This window comes from Catharus ustulatus, chromosome 3, assembly GCF_009819885.2.
Source record: "Catharus ustulatus isolate bCatUst1 chromosome 3, bCatUst1.pri.v2, whole genome shotgun sequence".
Lineage (NCBI taxonomy): Eukaryota > Metazoa > Chordata > Aves > Passeriformes > Turdidae > Catharus > Catharus ustulatus.
In genome coordinates, this window is record NC_046223.1 from 91,264,291 (window position 1) to 91,278,860 (window position 14,570).

Consider the following 14,570-nt stretch of genomic DNA (forward strand, 5'->3'; position numbering starts at 1 on the left):
ATAAGAAGATACTATTACAGATAATCCAGATCTCACAGTAGCAGTTGGATGTACTTTTAGGAGACTTTTCATTATCTCCCAGTTTTAGGAACTGACTGCTCAAGACACAGGGCTGACTAGACATCTGGGAATTCTAACATCCAATGTGGGAGCAAGTGAGACTTGTACACATGAAAAACATGGAAATAAAGTTATGAAGAAAAATTCACCCCTGCTTTGGAGTTCTAATGGAATAAAGACAATCCACTCTGAGGCAGAGCAACTTTGACCTTCAGTCACTTGGTGAAAACCCTGAACTAGGATTTGAAAGTAGATGTGATGTTTTCTCTCCAGAACAGGTCATTCCTTAAGGCAATACCTGCTATCAAATTCCCTTCCCTTGAGAAGAAAACAATCCCTTAGCATTTGGGCTATAAAAAAATCACAGTTTTACTGAAACATGGTAATATGGGGCAGGAGGGTGCATCAGAACAGAACTGAATGTTGTTAATAATTTTGTACAACGCCCGAGCTCTTGACATGTTGCAGTTTCAAGGCCCAGCTAAGATGCAACAGCCTACTTCTAAAGAAGATTCAACCTTACTAACACAGATTGCCTTACAGTTCCTTGCACACAGAAGATCAGGAAAAGACTTGCATGCACAATGAAAGAACAGCTGTGAGTGTCTGTCTGGGGAGTCTCTGCTTTTTTTATGACACCACTGATGGAGACAAATAGCCCATATTAGATGATATGCCAATCTAAAAAGGCAGAAGCAAAGTTCTGTGTCCTGGGTGTCAATCACATTTTCAAGAAGCTAGGGACCAGCTATACAGTCTAGTGCTGGAAAAACTAAGCATGTCATCTCCTCCATGTTTAACAAAAGTAAACTTCCTCAGCAAGGTCTCCAGCCATAGGTTAAATAAGACAGGGCTGAGCAACGATCAAACTGAAATAGTGAAAGACCACCCTGCTTTACGGTCTCCTATACAGAGACTGCTGAGAAAAGAGAATCAGTGGCAAGAATGCCATTTGTTTAAATTGTCATAATTCCTATGGTGGCATTGGCCTGCACAGTCTCCAGCTGTGCAATCTGGCCCTCACAGACAGGGCAGATGGAGATCTTGTTGAAAATATTACTGGTTGCTAAATTAAAAGGATCAAAGACAAGCCCATAATTTGCCTTCACTTTAAGAGGAAGTTTCTTGAACAGTGAACGAATAGGACTTTACATGACAGTCCTAAGATGCTTTCAGCCAGTTATCCCTAGTACTACTTGTGATATGATAAACTACATGGAGAAATACTGACTGCACCCTAGGATCAACTTTCAGATCATAAAATTTATCTCAACACTGTTGTTCTTGCCAACAACTAAAATGGCAAATCTGTGAAAGAGAGGGTCTAACCAGAGGAGTAAGAAAGAACCTCGAGAGCCTCAGGGAGAGGTGAAATTGGAAGTGTAATTTTTTTGTTTAAAAGTAGCAGAAGAAGTTACTCCCATTTGAAGTGAAGCTTCAGATTTGTGCCAGAACTCAGAGATAACGTCTTTACAGTGTAGACAACAGATTCAGTAACACAGATTTGTTCTTGTGATAAGACTAAATAAGATTCCAAAACAGATCATTGTCAAATGTGCAAAGCTACCAAAACCCTCCCCTGCAGGCCAGGAAGTCTTGGAGAACTGCCAGTTTCTCCAGGTCTTGATTACAGGTCTGATGCAACAGCAACTCTGGTCAGATGTTTTCCTTCTTTCTAGAGAGCAAAATGTATCCGTACTCAAGTTTGCATGTCCAGGTAGGAGAGGGTTGCTGTAGAGATGGACAAGACACACTTGTGTTTCTTCATCCACAATAGCAGAATCTTTAGTCTTTCCAGCCCATAGTTATATGGTTTTCTAAGAGCATCATGTTTAATTCTAATTAGTGACTTATGGCAATTCTGTTCATTGGTTAGTATTTGCTAATGTACGTGTCTGTCAAAAACTTTCCTCTCTAGAGATGTTTACATTCTTGTCTCCTGGGGAGAAAATTCACATGGGTAGAATATTTCTCCTGACAGGTGCAAATTGATTCCCACAGGAATAGATTGATATGCAGGCTGATTCTCTCTGTTACAAACTCCTTTCTCACAGGAACTTATTAAGCTAGCTGTTAGCTGTACCCAGCTGAAGCAGCAAGACCTGAACAAGGCCTTTCTTTTGTAAGGTTTTACCCAAATGCAACAGGAGAGGGGATTGAAGGCTGCCCAAGAGGTAGTTCAGAAACTTTTCCTCATGCTCCTTTCTTACCCTAGGACTGAGGGCCTGATAAAAGACATAGACAAGCAGGTTATGTACATTGCTGAAGCAAAGCAAGATGAGTGCATTCAAACTATGCACTGGAAAATTAAGCACACTTAACGCCACATTATTAAGCAGGAGAAAACACAAATGAAGAAAATTATACTAATTTTCTGAAAAAAAAAAAAAAAGAAAAAAAGAAAAAAGAAACACGCAAGGTCTCAAAAAACCCCCACTAAATATAGCAAAGTAAACCAGATCAACACAACTGTAACTAGCAAGCTAAAAGGAAGTGCTCTGCCATCACCAGAATTGAAGGGAGGAGCTTTTTTCTTGTTCTTTCCATGGTATCTGAAGCAGGGAAGGTGAGGCAATAAGAATGCGCTCTACAGCCACTGATACAACTGAAATATCTCCATCCTGCCTAAATGGCAACCTGAACATCTCTTGAAGAGAGAGGTATAATTTTAGCAACTTTCACAAGCCTCCAGTAAATTAAGCCATTCAATTTCACTACAAACAATATAATTCAAGGATTAGAAATACTCAAAATTAAACACACATGAAAGCAAACTTCATCATTTTACTGACAGGCATACCCTTAGGAATGTTGAATCTTTAAGGAAACTGGACTGGTGGCTATTAGGAAAGCTTGCATTCAAATTTAACAAACATATTTACAAATTTAATTGATAACAACCTGATGCCTGTTATTTCCAAAAGTAAGATATAAGTTAAACTGCACGGGCAATCTCAAAAAATTTGAGAACATAACTTCAATTTGCAGACTTTTCCGCTGTCCTCTTCTGCTTCCGTCACCTTTCCCTATTAGGCTCTATTGCTTCTCTTACAAACTTCTCCAGCTCCCATTTCCTAACTTTTCCCAGATTTCCTTCTTCGTGCTTTGAAGTACAGTTTGAAGAGGTACTCTCTCCTTTTACACTGCCCGTAAGGCCAGAAACACTGATAATACAAGAAGACAGAACTCTCTTGTAAAACCTCCTGTCATGAAAGCCTCTAGAAGAACAATACAATAAAAAGCATATCTGTTCCTACAGCTGTCAGATTACAGTAATTTCATGATTACAAGCCGCACTGACTATAAGCCGCACCTCCGGGTGTTGGCAAACATTTTGTTCTTTGTCCATACACAAGCCGCACCCAATTATAAGCCGCTCTGTCGTTCACAGCGAGGACCCGCGTGCAACAAAGTTGCCAAATAATAACAGAATCGCGGCATGGTGGGGTTTACTGGCTCGGCCCTGCTCGGGGCGGCCGCCATGGAGCGGCCCCGGCCCCACTCACCGCAGCTGCCAGGAAGCGGGAGAGCGGTGTGCCCAGCCGCCACTGCCGCCACGCTTGTCGGGGCTGGGCAGCATTGCTGCGCTTGTGGGGGGCGAGCGGCGCTGCCGTGCTTGCAGGCTCTCACTTCCGGGTTTGGAAATTTCCTAAATTTGTTAATGTATTAGCCGCTCCGGAGTGTACGCCACACTTCCGGGTTGGGAGCTAAATTTTAGTCAAAATGGTGCTGCTTGTAATCGTGAAATTACTGTATTAAAGCCAAAACACCCTTGTTGTGAAAAGGCACCTTCAGGGAAAGCAGAGTATGTCTGGCACAGACAAAACTGTTCATTAAACTGACACATCCATCAAGCTTTTACTCAACATACTGAAGTTGAGAGTATTTCTGCCTTTGTAACTTGATCAAAACTTTATTCTTTTCCATGGGAACACTGATTCACATTTTCTGGATGCCAAAGTGATCCTGTTTCCTCCTACCTCAGTTATCTAGTCTCTGCACAAAAACAGAGCTTTTCAGAAGGTTGGGCTTTTTACTTTGAAGCAAACATGCACTCAGTTTCCAATAATGGGGAAAAAAAAAAACCAAAAAAGCTAAGAGTATAAGAGTATCTCATCAGGGAACATTTCCCTTTTTGTGATTTAGATATAATGATGGTACAAGGAAATGCAGGCATGAAAGCATCAGAATCGTTAATATGTTGTCTTCAGTGCACCCCCTCTAAAAACTAAAACTATTTAATATTTTTTTTTTACAGGTGACTTTCTATGTATATCATTAGTAAACGGATTTACACAGTTACGCTACAACCTTGGAGACAGAACAGTCATCCTACAGACCCTTCAGAAGGTGCATGCAAATGGAAACACATGGCACTCACTCAGTGCAGGAAGAGTTGGTAATGAAGGCTACCTGGAACTGGATGGTATCAATGTCACTCAAAAAGCTAGTCCTGGAATGAATGCACTAGACACACATACAGATTTTTTTGTTGGAGGGGTATCCTCCTTAAACTTTGTTAATCCAATGGCAACAGAAAATGAACCCACAGGTTTCACTGGTTGTATTCGAGAAATTATTATAAATAACAGGGAACTGAATCTTACCGTGACTGACCCCAAAGGTGGAGCCAACATTGGCGACTGTGATGGAACAGATTGTGGTTATACTGTGTGCAAAAATAATGGAACATGTCAAGTTGAAAACTCAGGTTTTTCTTGTTCTTGCCCAATAGAGTGGACAGGGACCACATGTGAACAATCTATTCACTGTTCACAAAACATGTGTGGGTCTCACGCGCTCTGTATTCCTCAACCTTCTTCACTTTCATATACGTGTGCATGTGCATTAGGCTGGACAGGTAAGTACTGCGATAACAAAATCAAATTTTATATAGCAAAGTTTGTTGGGAACTCCTACATTAAATACACAGATCCTTTTTATGGAAAAAGAGACCTCCAGTACAGCCGCCTTTCTTTAAATTTTACTACCAATCAAACTGAAGGCTTAATAGCATGGATGGGAAAAAGTGAAGATGAAGATAATGACTTCCTTGCCATTGGTCTTTCCAATGGAACTTTGAAAGTTGTGATTAATCTTGGAGAAAGAATCTCTGTTCCTCTAATGCATAGCAAACACTACACCTGTTCCGATGGAAGATGGCATTTCATTACTGTAGTCCAAAACCAAACTTGTATTAAGGTTTATCTTGATGAGGAACTAATACTTTTTGAAGATATTGACCCACAAAGGAAATACACTGCTTTAAACTACGGTGGCATTTGTTACTTTGGTGGGTTTGAAATTGGCAGGAAAGTCAATATAGTTACTACAGGGCTTTTTCAGAAGGAATTAATTGGTAAAATTAAAGATGTTGTGCTCTTCCAAGATTCTAAAAAGATTCAGCTAATGAAAGCAGAAGGATACAACATTCATGATGGAAATTCTGGAAATTGATTGAAAAAAACTGTCCAAGACTCTTTCAAAAAGGATAAAATTCCTTTTCCTCCTGTTTATTGTGTTAGTTGGTAGTGTACTACTCAGCAACCAACATAGGAAAGCACTTAGTAATAAAGGACAAATCTGAGTATTAATAGCATATGCATACAAAATATGATTGTTTTCCTCCTAGAATTATTTATATATACTCTTTAGCATTTATTTTAAAATAATGGGAAAATCTGAAGGGTTTTTTTGTGCTGAAAATAGTTTTGAAAACAAAGTAGTGATTAGCTTATAAAGCCAACCATCATTCAAGTGTTGTTTCTTCCTTTATGAGGACAACTGTTACCTGTTTCTCCAACTCTTGAATTTTATTAGAATGTTTCTTTTATAGTATTATGATCAAATCTAAAAACTGAAATTGGTGGGGGAAGAAAAGGTGTTCTTGAGGCAAAAAGCACATTTATTATAATGAGAATTTTAAAAAATGTAAGTTATAATTACTTGTTAAGCCCACAAAGACTCTAATTAGGCAATGAAGTTGTTCTTCCCCTCTGTGTCCATTCTGTATGTATATATGTAAGAGGGTAGAATTCAAGCCTCTCTCAAGTCTCCTAAAATACTACACCTAAAGAATGATTTTAAGAGCAAAAAACGTATTTAATTTGAGAGACAGATAACAGGTCTCCCGGTTTTCTCCAACAGAGGTCTCCCCTATTTGACTTTTGGCTTTAATGATTTATACCTGGAATGTGTCAGTCTGCCTACAAATAACTTTTATTCTTAAGACCTTAAAAAGTCCTAGAACTGTTCTTACCTATATCTTTCTGGCTTACATGCCCCTAAATGGCATTCCAAAATGTTATGAGAACAGAGGTTTTGCTCTTAGTAAACCAAATTTCTGCAAATATATTTTTCATTAATTGATAATCTCAAAAGTAAATAGAGCTGTTAAAACATAAATACAAAAATTCAATTCCTTCTCATAAGGAAGGAATTATATTCCTGTGTTATATTCTGCTTTAGGAAACAATAAAAAAACAAATCAAATTCTGTTTTAACGTGCTTACACCAATAATGTATGATGGCATCTACATTTCTCATTTGACTGCTGGCTTACTTTATACGTAAAATTATTAAATAAAAATAATAGTGATTGATTCCTATCTTTTCCTTTTTCACTTTATTATTGCTCAAAAGCACATGACAAACCATCAATTCCTTGCACGGAAATTTTGTGAATACAAGTCTTCACCACGTACCTGTCAGAAACAAGTAACTATTTTGGGGGGAGGGAAGTGAGGATGGGGTGTGTAATAGAGCAAAGGCCCTAAGCACCTAAAACTAGGTGAAACACACTTGCTTCCATAGTGAGCATGTAGCAATGAAAGCACTGTCAAGTGAGTTGCAGGTGACTTAAAGATAGCTAAAGTGCATGGGAGCTACCCCAAGATGTTTCAAGCACCTGCAAACATCTTTGTGAAGTTCATTCTATCTTCTTCAGCTGCTCTGAGCCCTCAAGTGTTCAGCCCAATGCAATAGAGCTTCTGCAATTCTTCCCAAAAGGCAGTTCATGAAGCCCACCTGGCATTTGAGCTGTCCCCAGATTCTTCTCTTCCTGTTTCTCACATGGCCTTGTCTGGCCATGAGATGCTGGAGAAGGGAGCATATTTAAGGTTTATCCTGTTCTCTCTGGGGCTTCTGGTGTACTGCCAGCTCCTCAGCAGTCCACGCTGCCTTTTGTGATCTGAGTGATTCAGTGTAAAACAAAGAACAAGTAATCGGAACACTTCCAGTTAACACGAATGTTGGAAGGAGAGTGACTGAAGGCAACGGAAAAGTAAAATCCTTTATTCCTGTAGTAGCAGGATTTATTCCTATTACACTAACTAACATCCTAGGAACAAATTCTGGAGACTTTTGCTATTTGTTAAACACTTAAAACTCTCCCCCAAGGTGTTTTACTCTGGCTCTCTTCAGGTTTTACACATACACAAGGCAGGGGTAAAGCACTCAGCAAAGTTGAAAAATTTTTACATATTCTTTTAAACAAATTATTTCTGGTAGCTCTGGCAGAAAGCATTCCCATCCCTTTCATACAGGCAGTTGCAATTTTCACTGCTTCCAGTTTATTTTCAAAGCAGAGATGGATGGACACGTGAGAGGCAGATCACCAGTGACCTTGGAATAGACTACTTTTGAATGGATCAAAAAAAAAAAAAATCATCATGTGCAGAGCTGTCAAGTTAAAACTTACTCTGAAAATGAGAACAATAGTGCATTTCTGTGCCTACAGAACTCAGTGTAAATATTTAAATAACAAAACACATGTATAATACTACCAGATATATTCAGCTTCACTACTGCTACACAGACCATGGAATTAATTTGGAAAAGACTAACTTTATTTTAAAGATGTTTGAATATTGCTTTTAGTTACTGAGGATTTTTTTTTAATTAGTCTTCTCAGCGATGAGGCTAAGAAACATCACTTAATAAAAGTCTACCACCTCCTTTATTCAGTTCAAGATTTATAATTTTAGCCAATTTGACCATGAAGCTACTTACATGGTATACAAGTAAAAATTTACCTTAAAATAGATTCATAATTAAAACTAACAATCAGGATGTTAAACTGGGAAGACACTTCTGGAAAGAAGAGGGTTTTATATAGCAAAGTGCAAAATGCTCTGTCAGCAGCATAGTAAGGTTATGTACTCAAAGTGGAAAAACAAAACACTGAAAACCAGAACAATAAACCTCAGTTTTTCTTTATATGGCGGAATATTTTTGTTGTTTCTGACAGATTCAACAAGATGCCCAGTGTATTTTAATAAGTATAAGAGTAGGTGATTTCACTTTCACATTTGCATGTTGTTAGGCATTGGTGGATGGTAGTCCACAAAATACCAAGTTACCAGATCCCAAGGGTACAAACACTTCTGCCCTTTTTCCCCCCTCTTTGTTCTCCAAATCTCAAAACAAACCGAGCTCTGAAGTGCACAACAAATGTGTCATTCTCTGACTCAGCCTTCTATATTCATTTAGCCTACGTTTCACAGCTATGAAATCAAACACACACAGTATGTGAGAAAGTTTTATCATTTTAGAATCAAAATATCCCTTAAAATATTTACATTTTACAGTAAAAAGGATAGCAAAACACAAAGTAATGTACAAGCTTAGGTATTCAAGTTTCTGAAGCATGGAAAATGGTGGGAGAAATGAATTTACTACTACAAATCATTTTCAAGAATTTAGGTTAGAAATGCTTTCTTATTAAAACAAGTGCAGTTTAAAGCAGTAACATTCGAGCAGCTCAGCCTTCCAATTTCTGGTCACAAACTGCTTCAGATGCTTAGGAAAAACTTGAAATATTATATAATGAAATAGACTCAAGTTTTTTATTGTACTACAGAATAATAAAAAAAAAATTCCCAAATTCTTCACACCACCGAGCATATGACATTTTGTTGTACATGGATTCTGAGGCTTTGCTGCAGTCTTTAAAAACAGTGCAATTTAAAAACAAGGTTATTGTATGAAAATCACCTTTAAAATTATCAGAGCATCTTAAAACAGAAGAGAGCACAAATTACCAAAGGCAGCAACTATACTGCAGACTTGACTAAAGCCAGCTTCCTCAGCTAAGAAAATTCCTAAGCCTTTATTGCATATTAATAAAAGAAATCTTTAAAATTTTGAATATACAGCAATGTAAAATTTTTAAAAATATTAAACTCCTACTTCTACCAATAGTTGGTATAATGAAAATAAGGATGAGTATTGGTACATTGAGTGGTACCAAAACACAGACTTGTTTCTGCAAAACACCAACACAGAATAAAAAACGATGGCACAATCCTAGCAGGCTCTTTTTTTTTTTTTGTCATACAAAGTTTTACAACATTACTCTAACAGTTTATTTAAATAGGATTTTAAGACTGCCTGCATCTTTTTACCTTTTGCTTTTAGTTCTGTCACTGTGGTCCCTATGCCTCTCTCTGTTCTTTTCACTTTCTCGTTCTCTATGCTTGTCTTTGCTTTTTTCCCTCTCCTTATCTTTTTCATGAGCCTGTTCATCACTTTTAGGTTTCTCTGTCTTTTTATCTGGATTTCTAGTCTCTCTGGGGCTTTTTCCATCAGCAGCTCTATCACTGTGTGGAGATCGCACTCGTTCTTTGTCTCTCGGTCCTTCCTCTCTACTCTTCCGCTCTCTCTCTTTTTCCTGGTTTCTGTCTCTGCGCCTGTTTCTTTCAGAATCTTGCTCCCAGTATTTTTCGTTGCTCCACTCTTTTTCATGTCTGTCTTTTTTTTGGTGATGGGTTTCACTGTAAAGTCTTTGTCGATCATTTTTTCCCCTACTGAATCCTCTCTCCAAATGCTGGTCTTCTCTGCCCCAAGGATCGCTGTGGCGTCTTTCTGGTCTCCTACTGTCTTTACTCTGAAAAAAATTTTCTGGTCCCAAAAACCTTGATTGTTTGTGAGCCACTGGTAGCCCTTGTGCAATGGGTCCTGCATACTGTGGTGGTTGACCTGATAAATGAGCTACTGGTGGCCATGGCATCATCGGATTTTGAGGAAAACCAAAGCCAGGAGGAGGAAGAAGCGGAGGAGGTAAATGAGGAGGAAATCCAAACATAGGGTTGTTTTGTGGAGGGAAGTTATGAGGTGCAGGAGCCTGAAACTGAAATCCAGGTGGATTAGATTTAGAATGTTGAAAATTCTGCTGTGGTGGTCCAACAGATGAGAAGCTGCCACTTGCCACAGGGCTCGGGACTTTGGAAATAAACTCAGAACGAGAAGAGTTTTCAGTTTCAAAATGAGATGAAGTTACAGCTGGTCCTCTTCTGAATGAGTTCACTGTTTCAATGTTTTGCATCAATGCATCTTCCTGTGAGTGTTTGATATCTTCTGCTTGGGATGCAACTGTGTTTTCTGCCTTAGCAGCAGCTGAACTGAACTGTGTCTCATTGGTTTGGGCCTCACTTTGATACAGGTTTAAGCCCCCTTCTCCAGAAAGTTGTTTATTCTCTGTTTCTCCTTGATCATTCCCAGAAGCATTTTGTCGGTCTTCAGTTCTGCTAACATCTCCATCCTTATTTTCTGAAATATTAGTCTGCTGGCTTCGTCCAGCCGCCTGTCGTGGGTCTCTTTTAAGATTAATAAATGGTGGTGATTTAGAGGTATTAGCAGTAGTAACTTCAGAAGAGCCTACGTTAACATTGTTCTCATTAGTTTTTTTTCCTGAATTTGATGAGGAAGAAAAGCTGGAATTTGTGCTCCGTCTAACTTCCTGTGCAACACTATCCTTGTCCAATAACTGTCGCTTTGGGTCGTTTTCTTTACTTTCTTCCGTTTCTTTATTCTGTGACTGAGCAGACAAATTTGCTAAAAATGCTTCTGTGGAGACATCTGGAGGTTTTCCCTTAAGACTCAGCCCTACCAAAGAACCAGCACTTCTTGCAGAACTTGAGGTCCCTACAGCCGCTGCATCCACAGTTATAGCAGCATTAGTGGATTCTTGAGAATCATCCAAACCAGTCTTTGCTCCACTAACTTCAGCAGTTACATCAGCAGCATCCATGGGTTCTTCTTTTGAGGTTGCCTGTTCATTTAATAATGGCATGTCTTCACTCGGACCTGCTTCTGACTTGCTGTGCTCATACACCTGCCCTGTCGTACCCAACAGGCTTTGAAGAATATCATCCACTGGCAACGGTTTATTTGCCAGCTCCAGAGTAGAAGGCTGATTCTCCCACCCAACCAGGACTCCAGGAAGAAATCTGAGAGGCTTTGGTGGTTCATGTTTGGTGCTTTCCACCAATGGTTCAATAACTGCTGGAGCATCATCTGTATTAGACTGCTGTGGTTTATTTCTCTGTTTGTGTAGCACAGTTGTGAAGGAATTAAAAAAATTATTTTCCTCTTCTTCTTCTAGTGCCAAATCGTGATGTGAGACTTCAGGTTTGCTTGGTTTGCTCTTCTTCTCTGGTGGCAAGCTACTCAAGGTACTTTCAGCAGCTTCATCTGCAAAACTACTGGTAACACTTGAAACAGCAGTAATCTGCCTCTTCATTTTCTGGCGAATTATTAATCCCAACAATAAATTTGGTCGATGTATTTCAATCCCTGTACAAAATTGCAACAGTAATTTATCATTTCTTTATATTTTGGTTAAGGCAGGAATTTTAACAAAAATAACCCCTATATACTTATAATGTACTAGCAAAAGTATTAATCTTATGATAATTGAAATTGTTCTGTTCATCATGTTAAACATTAACAATACTTAAAATAAATTTTAAAATTATTTCCATTATTAAAATTACGGCTTCAAGCACTGGAAATAAAAATTGTTTCAAGCACCCTATAACTTCTAAATAGAAAATATGAGACAGTTATATAGGACATCTAATCTCATCAGAAACAGCAAAGAAGTTAAACATCAAGTTATTCTAACACACCTACAACATGGTAACAGTAGTAGCAAAGTATATTAGGGGAAAAAAAGTAAACAGAACACTTGCAAACCAAAAGTTTCCTCATAATTTGTATTAGACATACTTCTTCAAAGATTTACCAGGACCAAATTTCAGAAATGTTTCCCTCATTCCAGGAAGGGCACTGTGTTGCAAGGCATACTATTACTCATCTCTTTGCTATGTATTTTGTTCTGTGTAACTGTAAAAAAAATGAGTTGTAGCTCATTCTCTCTTCATTTTGGCCCTGCCTACCTCAAAAAGAAAGATTATCCACAAGTAACTCAGGTGTACACAGAACAACTGAGATCCATTTCAGGACCTTTTCTTCATTGCTTGTCTATGTTTTAAACTTTCAATTAATACTTTGTTCAAAAAAGAACTTTGGAATACTTGAGAAAAAAGATTAGTACATTTCAAATAATGAAAAATACTATTTTAAATAGAGAGTATCAATTTGGAACTCATGCCTTCTACCATAGTCCACTTCTGTGACTCAGTTTACTGACACTGAAACCTACAAAACCACCTGTGTTAGGAAAAAAAAGGTAGCAGACATAAAACAAGGTTGCACACACTAATCTTTTCATCTTTGAAGTATGAGAATCTACCAAGGGGAAATAAATGTCTTTTCAAGGAAACTAATATAATAATACTACAGAAAACTCATTACATATTTCAATAAAATAGTATTTTTAAATTTTATTTCCTCTTATATTTCTGTTGCCAACTTAAGTAGCATTATGATAATGAAACTCCAAATTCCAAGCTGTACTTACCAGGCCCATCAAAAGGCACAAGGTGATGAGGGACTTTATCTGAGGAACCTAAAGGGATGAGGTACAAATCTTTCACTTGCTTCATATTATTGGCTGCTACACCATAACGTTTTCTACTGCTGAAATAGGCGAACAACAACGCATAAGAGATCTGATCCTCCTCAGTTACTGGGGTAAAGCGGACCACGCAGATCTCCTGTTTACAAGAAGAGAGGGAAAAAGATAAGTAAGAACATTTTTCTGTGAAATGTTTTTTTTTGTTTTTAGTGACTGCTCTTTATTTAAAAGAACAGTGCTGAGGAGAAGAAGCCATGCCAAAATGGCAGAGAACAGAAGAGACAGAAGGAGCAGAAACATGGCCAAAAATAATTCAGAACTAGATAAAACAAATAGAAAGTGTTTAGTATGAAAAAAATAACTCTGAAGTGTATGACAAAGAAGCCATCTAATATTTTGACAGCCAGTTAAATAACAAATTTTAGGGAAGCCTGCCAGCTCTTCCAGTGAATTATTCTACTCCCTACCCTTATTAGAAAGCTGCATTTTGTAGTCTATTGTGTCCAAGACATCCATTAATAATAGTGGAAGACCAGTATTCAGATCTCAGAATTATGTCCAAAGACCAGTTCTGCCGATTTAATATCTGAATAAACAGCCTGCAAGACTGGACAGAAGATCCTCCGCAAAACTCAGATGGCACCTTAAGCAGGGGGCAGTGGTGGATATGCTGAAGCACTGGTGGCCATTCAGAGGGACCTCAGCAGGCTCAAGTAACAGGCTGACTTTTGTCAGTGTCAGCAAAGGCAAAATGCAAAAGGTGCACTTTGAGCTGGAGTAACCCCATGCACTGGGACTGGCTGGGGGACTGACTGGCTGGAAAACAGCTTGGCATAAAATAATGTGGGATCTTGGTGGATGAGCCCACTACGAACCAGTGATGTGTCCATGCCAAGAAGGCCAACTGTAATCTGGGTGTCAGAATCAAAGCAGTCAGCAGACCAAGGGAAATGGCTATTTCTATCCAGCCCTTGTGAGACAACACCTGGAAAAGACTTTCAAGTTTTGGGCTCCTCAGAATATGGACAACTGCTACACAGTGGGACAACGTCCAGCAAAGAGTCACTGAGATGGTTTTGCACAGTGCAACACTAGTGAAAATGAAAAGGTTACAGTAATTTCACGACCATAAGGTGCACCGGACTATAAGACACACCCCCCCGGGAGTCGGCAAAATTCGCAACTTTGTAGATCATATAAGGCGCACCGGACTACAAGATGCCCGTTTTTTTTTGCAACGAGGCTCTGCACCCAGCTCCCCCCACGCGGTTGCTGGCCAAGGCCCTGCCTCAACCTGGCAGCCATTGGCCCCCGGGCCTGCCTGTATCCAGCAGGAGGGGTGTCGTGGGCCCCCAAGCCCGCCTGTACCCAGCAGGGCCGGGGCATGCCCGCCGCCCCTCCGTGCCACCTCCTTGGGGCCGGGCTATGCCCACCGCCCCGCCGTGCCCCCTCCCCAGGGCTGGGCTATGCCTGCTGCCCCTCTGTGTCCCCTCCACGGGGCCAGGACAAGCCTACCGGGGCTCCTCCCTGCTTCCACGGGGCCGGGCTATACCTGCCGGCGCTCCTCCCCACCTCCCCAGGGCATGCCTGCCAGGGCTCCTCCCCGCCTGCACGGGGCTGGGCTCTGCCGTCCGCCCCTGTGTGCCCCCCCCGGGGCCGGACTATGCCTGTCGGGGTGCAGCCCCGCCTCCACGGGGCCGGGGCAAGCCTTCCGGGGCTCCTCCCCTCCTGCACGGGGCCAGGCTGTGCC

General features: G+C 39.9%; 2 protein-coding genes across 6 annotated transcripts in view; one reads left to right on the plus strand and one right to left on the minus strand.

Annotated features, from left to right (window-relative positions):
* Positions 1-9,327, plus strand: part of EYS (eyes shut homolog) — an 811,979-nt gene extending 802,652 nt beyond the window's left edge. Inside the window, 1 exon segment of the mRNA XM_033053725.1 lies at positions 4,319-9,327. Coding sequence (XP_032909616.1) covers positions 4,319-5,517 — 1,199 coding nt within the window. The 3' untranslated portion in view covers positions 5,518-9,327.
* Positions 8,586-14,570, minus strand: part of PHF3 (PHD finger protein 3) — a 51,542-nt gene continuing 45,557 nt past the window's right edge. For all 5 annotated transcript variants that reach the window (XM_033053727.1, XM_033053726.1, XM_033053730.2 and 2 more), the window contains 2 exons: positions 12,764-12,959; positions 8,586-11,634 (listed from right to left, as the gene is read on the minus strand). In XM_033053727.1, coding sequence (XP_032909618.1) covers positions 9,461-11,634; positions 12,764-12,959 — 2,370 coding nt within the window. In that variant the 3' untranslated portion in view covers positions 8,586-9,460. The remainder of the gene's footprint in view (positions 11,635-12,763; positions 12,960-14,570) is intronic.